Source organism: Humulus lupulus, chromosome 8 (genome assembly GCF_963169125.1).
Source record: "Humulus lupulus chromosome 8, drHumLupu1.1, whole genome shotgun sequence".
Classification (NCBI taxonomy): domain Eukaryota; kingdom Viridiplantae; phylum Streptophyta; class Magnoliopsida; order Rosales; family Cannabaceae; genus Humulus; species Humulus lupulus.
In genome coordinates, this window is record NC_084800.1 from 39,555,041 (window position 1) to 39,566,048 (window position 11,008).

Consider the following 11,008-nt stretch of genomic DNA (forward strand, 5'->3'; position numbering starts at 1 on the left):
CACTAAAGACCAAAACCGACCCACACTTGAGTCGAAATATTGAATAGCTAGAAGGGGTATAATGGTATTTTCGAGGACACAAGATGGCGCGCCACTTTCTGGTGGTTGTCGTCGGTGGGAGAAGAGAAAGACAAAGTCATCGGATAACGGCAGTGAGGGTTTAGTCCCACGTGGACGAACATGCAACATTCACGAGGACACCTGTATTTAACCAGGAATAATGCCAAATGTACGCATTGCGTTTTTTTGTTTCATAGCTATTATGAAAAGGACCAATCTCCATTCATTCTCTCTTTTCTTTTGCTTTTTTTAAAAAAAAAAAATAATAATAATTAGACACAGATTTAGATGAAATGAAATATGGTAATGCACTAGTTGAAGACCAGTCATTCCATGGTTGCCAACATGTATACCATAACACCTTTTTAAATGTATTAATGATATACTCATTGTATTCCAATGTTGTTAGATTATTACTTTTTTTTACTATTTTTCAAATGTATCTTTTAAAATAAAATTATTTCAACATTATGAAAATAGTTTTTAAAATAATTGTAAAGACTTTCGAGAACTACAACAATAAATAATAAACAAAAATAAAAATCAATATTTTAAGTTAATTCATATTATATTTTTATTATTACATTGTAATATTTTAGGTAAGATCATTAAATATATCAATAATGTTTTTTTTTCTTCCGTTAAGGTATTTTCTAAAATTAAAAAAAAAAATCCAAATAGTTATTAGTATTATTTCTTGTGGCATAGTTATTATTTCATTCCATAACAAAAATTATACGCATTAGTATTTGTATACATTGAATTGAATTGATCTGGTAGCTTATTTTCATTTTAAATATAGAGTGTATTTCACTACTATTTTGATTCTTATAATTAGTTTTTCTTTTTCTAGAAAAAGAAATTCTATCCTTATAAAGTTGATAGGAGTATTAGTTGGGTGGTAAAAGAGATATAATGAAAATTAAAAAGTAAAGAGTAGGTGTCAAAAACCTTGGATCCACGTCAGCACAAAAACCCCGCGCGTGAATCTCGCGCTTCAATTCTCTGCCACCGGTAATACCCTCCGCCATTTCCTTCCATAAGAGACAACAACATCATCTCTCTCTCTCTCTCTTTCCTTTCTATCTTCTTCATAAATGGAATGACCTTTCTCCTCGTGATCCCATTTCTTCACATTTTGTTTTTATTTTCTACATTTTTATTTTATTTATTTATTCATTTATTTTCTTTTCTCTCTTTCTTTCCATCCATTTTTTTCTTCTTCTCCAATCAAGCCATATAATTTTGGATCAAGCTCCATTCCCTTTCTACGACATTAATCATTGTAATGTCGTTTGTGGTAAAATTCTCTTTCTGAGGTAGCATTCATGTTTCTCTCCTCCAAATTAGTTCTATTTTTTATGGAAAAAGTTTTCATTTGGTTTTTTTTTATTCTCTAATCATCTTCTTCTTTTTATGGTTTGAAAAAAAAAAAACAGAGCACCGCCAAGTTCGATTTGAGAAAATATCAATGGCAGATCAACCTCAAAAGCCGCCGCTACAGAAACCACCGGGCTATAGAGACCCGACTGCGGCGCCGGGAAAACCCGCGATGAGCAGACCGCCGCCTCGAAAATCCGTCTTGCCGACGACGTTTCACCACAAGAAACGACGCCGAAATTGGTGTCGCACTTGCTGTTGCTTCATCTTCGTTTTCCTCCTCCTCTTAATCTTCGTCCTCGCCATAGCTGGCGGGCTCTTCTACCTCTGGTTCGACCCGAAGCTACCCGTATTCCATCTCCAGTCGTTTCGGGTACCCAAATTCAACGTCACGGTCAAGTCGGACGGGACTTACCTCGACGCGCATACCGTGACGCGGATCGAGGTGAAGAACCCAAATAGTAAATTGGAGATTTTCTACGGCAGGACCCAGGTAAGTGTTACGGCAGGGGGAGACGACACCGAGTTTGGGTCGCAACAAGTCAGTGGGTTCACTCAGGGAAAGAAGAACACGACGAGTTTGAAGATTGAGACAGCTGTGAAGAACCAGTTGGTGGACGATGGGTTAGGGACGAAGCTCAAAAATGGGTTCAAGAACAAGGGTTTGGTGGTGGACGTGGAGGCTCGAACTCGGGTCGGGTTTATCGTTCAAGGCATGAAGATTGGGACTGTGGAAGTGGATGCATTGTGTGGTGGAGTTAGCTTGAAGAAGCTTGACAGCGGTGACATGCCCAAGTGCTCTGTCAATTTGTTCAAATGGTATTATTAACCAAAAAAAACAAAAACTTTTTTTCTTTAATTTTAGCTTTTAATATTATATTAATTTATTGGTGTTGATTCTTTTCTCTTTTTTTTTTTTACCTCTTTGAGATTTGTGATTTGGTTTTGAGAATTCAATGTTGATTATGTCGAGTAGTGCTTTTGTTAAAAAATAATCAATCATGGTTAAATGATTGCTAATAAAATAATCAATTACGCTTAAAACATAAGGGTAATTATACATTCTAAGATAATTTGATTGTTTGATCATGATAACTATTACTAAAGTGTCAAAATAATCACTATTAAACTTTTGAGTAATCATATAGCAGCAGAACCATTAACCAATATATGTAGTGTTCACATTAAGATCTGAAATCTTTAGCTTTAACATCTAATCTAATCTACACATAGTTATCTTTCATATTATAATATTTAAAAGTTATCTGCCTTGTGAGTCATATAATTGATTAATTGGGGTTGATTTCTATTTATTTAATTTAATATAAAAAGTTATTTTGAATGCAGGATCAACCTACATTATTGATATATGGGTCACACATGGAGGCTGTTAATAGAAGAAGAGCATTGAGTACATAACTATATATATATATATATCATTTTGGTTTTGGGCTGCAATTTTATACAAACAAAAAGTTGTTGCTAGTTTTAATATAAATATCTATGTTATAAACCTATACGGCATATTCTTCGCTTGGGAAAATCAAAAGTAAAAAAAAAAAAATTCTTCGCTTGGTTGTCTTTTTTCTTCCCTTTTTTGTGATTAAAAGTGGGATTGGATTTGTTTATGTATTTTAATTTTGGTGGTTGAAATTGAATTGGTAAGTTATTATATTTTAAAATATTTATATATATAGTGAGTGTAAGATTCTTATAGTGATTGTGAGGTTTTAATTGGGGCTCTTAGATCTTGCCAGCTTGACATATCTTTAGACAATAGGAAAAGATAATTATACGAATCTTAAATTAGGGAGAAATTAGATGAAATGTAACGTCTCGTTACTGTGTTAAATAATCTACTTTTATCTTATTTATTTTTCTTTTGTAGAATAAGGTGTAACATATTATTCGTTGGGTTGAATATGAAGTGGGGTGACTACGAAGAGTGTCTGCTTAGTAAAGAAAAAAGAGTCGGTGGACAGTGAACTTTGCTTTGTAGAATAGATTAGGAGATCTTCGAAAGGATCTTCTTAACTTATCCATTCCATAATGCAAATTAGCAAAGACTTAATTTAATAATTCTTTAGGAAGAATAAAATATATGTATATAAAAATACACGTGTACACCAATGCCTTTCTCATTAAATGAATCGGGTCGTCATGCTTTTAATTTTAACTAATGATAATCTATCACACACTCGCAATTCATAATGAAAAATAATTAGATTGGGCCATGCATGTGTGTTTTGATGTGATGTGGCTCAAATATTTTGTCATTACCTTTACTTCTTTTCCTCCATTTGATGCCCCCTAATGGTTTTTTTCTCAACCATATCGTGTCAATGATTTCTTTTCATTTAATATTTCTTACTTCAAACAACTTTTACATGGTGTTAGTGTGGTGTTTAGTGTTAGTGTTAGAGTTAGTGTTAGTGTTAGTGTTAGGATTAAAGATGGCAATACAAGTTATGATATATAGAATAATTGGTAATGGATGAAAGATAAACAAAGGCTAAGTAATATTAAGCATGATTAAAGAATACGTATTAATCTGTTTAATTTAAATTTATTCATTTAACGATCAAATATTGAACTTATTCATTAATTTTATTTTTAATTATCTTTTTTGTAGTATTAAACATTTTAACAGATGAATAAGTCTTGCGAGTTACACATTTATTAAATATGTTATATTTGTGTTCTAAACTTTTAATATATTAACACATTATTTAAATACATCGTGCATAAATCTATCAAATACTCGTTATACATATGTTTTTATACAACATGATTATGATACAACACACAAATTAACACTCCCGATTAGGATATAGTATTTTTTTTTTTTGACACTTTCTTGATTTCCAATTTAAATTTGGATACAATAAAATAGTAATGATCAATGTAGCACTATAGTTTACTTTTCTTGATTTTTGGTTTCTTTTTCGGATGAACACTGTTGATTTTTGGTCCACAACCTATCGTTTATTTACCTCCTTTTGGTGAATAAGTAACTCAAAAATATGTTATATGAGCAGAAGGCGTGCAATCCTTATTCCTTTTCTGTATAAACTTTTTTTTTTTTAATTTTCTTCCTTCCCCTTTCTCAAGGAAAGAGAAATTACAAGTCACCTTTCTGTGCTTTATCGGTCTCGGTCCAATGGCAATGAGTACTCATCTTTACGAAATAATGACTAATGCGGCAAAAAAGAAGAATCTGTGTATAGTTCATAAGAATTTACACCAAGTATCACAACTAATTACTTGAGAGGCACTTTTGTAGTCCGAATCCTTTTTCAATTGTACTCGAATGTGTTCGACCACAACTAATAATAATAATAAATAAATAAATAAATCAATGCACAGAACTGTGTTTAATCCAAGTTGAACACATCGGTTAAACTGGAAAATCGTAGAAAAACTCACTTTTAAATATTCAAATGTAACTCGCATCTTTTACTACGGGTTTATTTAGCTGAGGTCCCATATATACATGTAAACCCAAAACAAAATGTATACTATAAAAAATATCTTTGAAGATCAATCAATATATGATATATATGGAGAGAGAACTTAAATGAATTTCACAGTTAAGTGAGCAAAAACTAATAGTGGTAGTGGTACACAACCACACACTACAAAAAAAAGGTTCTATACCGAGAACATTATACCAACAACGTGTTCTCGGTATAGACATTTCATATGCGCGGAACATTTTCGCGGTTCTGAATAGGGTTAGTTGCTATACCGAGAACATATACCGAGAACATGTTCTCGGTATAGGGTTTATAGCCGCGAAGCCCCTTCTCTTTCCTCTCTGGTTTTTCTCGGTTTTCTCCGAACTGTCCGCCTCCCTTCGCCGAATACCTCTGTTTTCCTCCCAAAAAGCTCGGTTTTAAGCCCCAAAATTGCCAAGGGTGAAGGAATTTCTCTGTATTTGTTGAAGGTATGGTTTATTTATTCATTTTATATATATATTTATGAAATGGTATAATAATATTTTGTAATTTTTGTTTGAAGGTTGGGTATTCAGTTTTTGTTGGACTACAGAGATTGCTTGCAAGATATTGAAGGTATTGGTAAGTTTTTTTTAATTTTTCTGTATTTTTTTAAAAAAAATTTCAATTTTTGAATAATTTATGTTTTTTTTATATAAATAAAATAATATTAATTTTAATAAAAATCTGAAATTATTATATTAGATAGAATGTATTTATTTTTTAGGTTTTCAAAATAAGTATTAGTAAAAATGATATTAGGAATTAGAAAATTGTTATATGATTAATTAGAATTTTTTTTATTAAAATAAATTCTATGTTGTTTTGGTGAATTTTATGTGTATTAAACATATTAGTAAACATATTAAATATTTGAGTGTTAATTTGAAAATTTTGGTGGTAATGTTAGTATGTTGTTGTTGTTGTCAATTTTAATTTTTTTGGTTATGTTAGTAGTAAAAAATCAGATTTTATAAATATTGATGATTAATTTGTTGTTGTTAATTTTTAGTAGAATTTTAATATTTTGGTTAGAAAATTGAATAATTAATAAAATTTATACTAATAATTATAAATTATATAGTTGTTTAAAATGTATTTGTATTGCTCTCTGCATGATCTGGGTCTGGATATTTTTTATGTGTTATTTGCAGGATTTTAAGTTTTGGGATAGATGAAAATATAGTTGTTATGCTGCCGAATTTTTTATAGAATTGTAAAATTTAGAGATATTGTGAATATTAGTAGAAGTACTCAATAAAATTTATAATTTAATAAATAGTTAAATAAATTTTAAACAAATCTTAGAAATTTTGTTTAAATTAATAAAACTATTCAATAAAGCATAAGTAAAATATGTAATTTAATAAATACTAAATTAATATGTAAAAAAATAATATTTGTTAGTTCTGATTAAATAAAATTAACAAATATATTATTAGAAAATCATTATTAAAATAAAAATAAAAATTAAAAAAATTAAATTTAATATTTGTTAGTTTTAATCATTATTAAAATTAAAATTAAAAAAATATGTTTTTAATAATATTTGTTAGTTGTTTTTAATTTTTCTGTATTTTTTTAAATTTTTTTTCAATTTTTGAATAATTTATGTTTTTTTTATATAAATAATATATTTTAAAATTAACATTAAAAAAAATTAACATTAACATTATGCAACTAAATTTTAATAAAAATAAACATTAATTAAATAATTTAAGTAATAATTAAATCCTGAGAGTTCCACACCAGTTTCGAGTGCGCCTGAAGATGAAGACATATCTTTGGTACAAACTGTCTTCGGAAAACGACGGGGCCACCAGAAAGGATATGGACGTATCCTTAAGGGACCGAACTCTATTTGATTTTCGTCCTTCACAAACTAGAGATGAAGAGATGTCTGAGATGAGAGAGCGTCTTCGACAGTTAGAGGAGCATGTCCGGACTCATTATATCACACTGGGATCTCAATGTGCCCCACCACCACCCGATGATCCCGATGTTGGAGCACCGACTCAGTAGGACTTATGTATGAATTTTATTACAATGGATTATTACATTATTATGTTTAAGACAACTCTTTATTTTGATTCAGCAAACATACTCTTATGTTTTTATTTATATGTTTAATATAAGTGTTTTAATTTTATTCTATTGTTTTATATTTAATTCAAAATAAATAAATAAATAAGGAAATAAATAAATATTACAAATATAAAAAAAAATTCTAGTTTAGTCTATACCGAGGGCATTGTCCTCGGTATATACCATTAAGATGACAAATTTGGGTTGGTTCTGCCGAGGATATTTTTTACTCTATACCGGTGACATTGTCCTCGGTACACCCTATACCAAGCACATTTTGAATGTCGTTGGTAGAAGTTTCGTTCTATCGATGCAGTTGTGCCGAATACTTACCACCGATGACTGGTTGTCGGTAGAGGCTATACCGAGAATATGGAGACTTATACCGAGGACATTTGTTCTCGGTATAGGCCTTGTTTTTTGTAGTGGACACAGGTACTATTTGTTTTCAAAAGTTCATTAAAAAGAAAGTTTTCCCTCTTAACCATAACCACCTAAATTGGACAAAAATGTTAAAATCAAAATATCCCTCTAGTTAATTTCACTCTAAAAAAATCTATTTTTCTACTTAAGCTTAGGCCAAAAACAATCCAACGGTATAAAGCCATTTTGATGTGAAATTCACATTATTTGTATTCCAAATGCACGGCAAAAGTTAACTCATTTTGGTGGAATGCCATGGGACATTGTGATACGAACCACACCAACAATTGTGGTGAAACCCGACACCAAATATGGCAGCCACCAAGAACACACGAAATTGGAATGAAGAACCGCGACCCAATGCTTAGCCAAGCACGAACCTTGGTATGAGGAAGACGCCACAAACGGGGATGGGAATCTGTTTGATAAGTCAGGTTGAACGCCACAAGGAACCCCTTGATAAGTTCTAATAGTTTCTTCAATAACTCAAGAAGAAAAATTCACAAATTTCATTTCATCATAATCTGCATTTCCCAAACGTTTACAAGCCCTAATATGGCCGAAATTACATGAAAGAAAAGTACCTTTGTCTTCCTAATGAAAACCCTAACAATCACAAATAGAAAGACTCTTGGACTCTCACAAGTCAAATGTTTGACTTTCACAAAAAAAACAAAGACTAAATAAAACGTGATTAAGTGACTGATTAAAATAAAAATACAAGATACCAAAATCCAATAAGACTCATTACAAGAAGCTAAATATTGATCAAGCTCCTAAACTGAGTCTACTTTGATGAGCAGTACAAGTCTTTGTTCTCCTTCAGTGTTGACAACGGTCTCCTCCTGTTTTTAGGACTCTGTGGACTAGGTTGTTAAGTTCTTCTTTGAATCTCTTGGCTCGCGCCCTCGTCACTGGACCAACTGGAACTTGACTTGGATCTTTAGTCTTGGTGTCCTCATCACATTGTAGTAACGATTTTTTTTCTTTCTAATTTTTATATTAATACTTTATAAATTTATATATATATTATTTATGGTATAAATCTAGATAATGTATATTGTAATTTAATTGTAAACAAAATATTTAATTAATATATTTTTAACAAAAATTTAAATATTAGTATAATTTTTTTTTTAATTTTAATATATATTTATAAGAAAATGAAAATTAACATGCAAATTGATTAAAGAAACATCTAACAAAATACAAAAAAAAAAAGAAGTCAAACTTAAACATATATTACAAAATTAAAATCAAACACACCAAATATTAAAACGAAAACAATAACATGGTAAAGTAAATAATAATAATATTTTTATTAAAATAATAAATTGGATATAATAATTATTTTGATTTAGTAAAATAATATAATAATGAATAAAATATCCTATTTCAATAATAAAATAATATAATAATAAGGAATATATTTTTTAATGTAATTTTAAGTGTTGTGGTTGGAATGAAGAAAAAAAATATGATGCTACAATTCTGCTATTTTGATGTTGGTTCATGTAACATCTCAAATTTCCTAATAGGACTTAGTTCCTGGATTAGAGGGCCGGGAGGCGATAATTGAGTTAATATGTGAATTATATTATAATATAATTATGCTTGTATTTTAAAGATATTAAATATGTGTATGTGGGCCCGTTTCTTATAAGAATGGTATATTAGTAATTTGACCCGTTTGGGGTATAAATGCGAATATGTGCTTGTGTGATTTAGACCACATTATTATGTGGATATATTTGGGTTACTCGACGAGAGGCGGTCCTGATGAGCAAGTTAGCGAAAAAGTCACAACGGGGTCTAAATACCCAGTTCAAGGTATTCTAGTAATTTAGTACGTTACTGGGAATAGTGGGTAATGGGAATTTATTGGTGACCGTGTGAGAATATTGAAAGTAGCGGGAATTATAGAATGCAAATTGTGGATAACGGGATTTAAAGCAAAGGACAAAATTGCCCTTGTGGATATTTAGGGTATAAGCTAAGGGTGAGGGGTAACTTAGTCTTTTCCACTCAGGTTTAGAATTTAGCTGGCTGGGATATACACAGAAAGTTTAGGAAATTTCAAGAAAAACAAATTCAGCAGCTCCCTTTCTCTCTCCCTCGTTTATTCGGGGTGCCATGGAAGTTTGAGGAGTTTTTGGAAAATTAAAGAGGATCAAAGCTTTGGAAATTAAGGTGTTGGGCTTGAGGAAAAATAGAAGCTAAGTTCCAGTGATTCATTCCAACTGAGGTAAGAAATTTGAACTGAATTGAATGGTTAGTTTTGCTGAGTAATTTGGAATTATGGTGTTGATGCATGTTGATAGTAGGAAGGTTGAGTTGGTGGGTTTTGATAAGTTGTATTATGATAATTAGTTGGGCTTTATTGGTAAGAATGAATACATAGGTTGTGGGAATTATATTTGAGGAGTGGGAAGAAATTGGATGAGTTTGGTTGGGTTCGGTTGCAGGCAAAACCCAGAAAATTCTGGGTTCGTGGTGATGAGTTGCAGCCTGCGAAGAGGACTTTGAGCCCGCAGGGCTCGGATGCAGGGGCGCGTTGCGGCGCGCGTTGGTTTTCAGAGAGGCCAAGCCTCTGGAATCAGAGGCAGGCCGCGGCTCTTAAGAGGAAAATTGACTTTAGTAGGATTTTTAGGTTAGAAACTTAACTGTTTGGGCTCGGGATCAATCCTACTTCCTCGTTAAGTGGGATTCGATGTCCTGGAGGCTAAGAGTTGGTCTGGAAGTTGTTATTTACCTGTTATTGATGGGAACTTCTTTATCACGGTTGTGACTAGGTTTTCGCTAAGGGCTTGAATCGGGGATCGTGCTCGGAGGATTGTCGCTAGTAACCCGCATACAGACCAAAGGTAAGAAAACTGCATCTGTTATGTGAATGCATGCTTAGAGCTTAGTTAAGGTGATGAACATAATTATAATTATGTTGTGAATGTCTGATTAGGTACGTTGTAACGTGCATAATCATGGTTATGCTTATGACTGTTGAGCGAATGTGTTATAATGCATGGTATGGCTATTTGATAAGTATGCTAAATGGAACATGAGACTATTTGTATGAATGTGAAGCTTAGTTTATAAACTAGGGTATTAATAGAATGTTAAATGGGGATCAACTTATTAGTTGAGAATATGATGGGCTTTGGAAGATTCATAATAGTTAAGAATCTCAAGGCTTCAACTTATAAGTTGGAGGCACGTGGTGGCTTGACTTATAAGTCAAGGGCATAAGGGACTTAGTTTATAAGCTAAGTTGGCATAATGCACGTGGAGTGCAGGCCACCATGGCTGGGTCACCCTAGGAGTGCAACATGCACTTGACTGGCTCCGATGCCAACAACTGGAAAGGAAGTGTGACACGCACTTGTGTGACTCTATGGTCTCCAATTGAGTTTAATAAATGCATTGGATTCAATTATTATTGTTTGATGGTTGTTTATTCGCTGAACTGTTGATTAAGTTTTCTTGCTGAGTCTTCTGGCTCACAGGTGCTTTGTGGTGCAGGTAAAGGTAAAGAGAAGCTCAACCAGCCATGAGTTGGAGGGCATTAG

General features: G+C 31.9%; 1 protein-coding gene across 1 annotated transcript; it reads left to right on the forward strand.

Moving 5' to 3' along the window:
• The first annotated feature begins 1,125 nt into the window (after positions 1-1,125).
• LOC133796911 (NDR1/HIN1-like protein 6) lies at positions 1,126-3,156 on the forward strand. The gene is made up of 3 exons (XM_062234611.1): positions 1,126-1,379; positions 1,500-2,259; positions 2,788-3,156. Exons 2-3 carry the CDS (start codon positions 1,532-1,534, stop codon positions 2,804-2,806), a joined length of 747 nt encoding a protein of 248 aa, XP_062090595.1. The 5' UTR covers positions 1,126-1,379; positions 1,500-1,531; the 3' UTR covers positions 2,807-3,156.
• The last annotated feature ends 7,852 nt before the right edge of the window (positions 3,157-11,008 follow it).

Excerpts from the sequence above, each read along its gene's own strand:
- LOC133796911 (XM_062234611.1), top strand. The coding sequence starts at position 1,532 with ATGGCAGATCAACCTCAAAAGCCGCCGCTACAGAAACCACCGGGCTAT.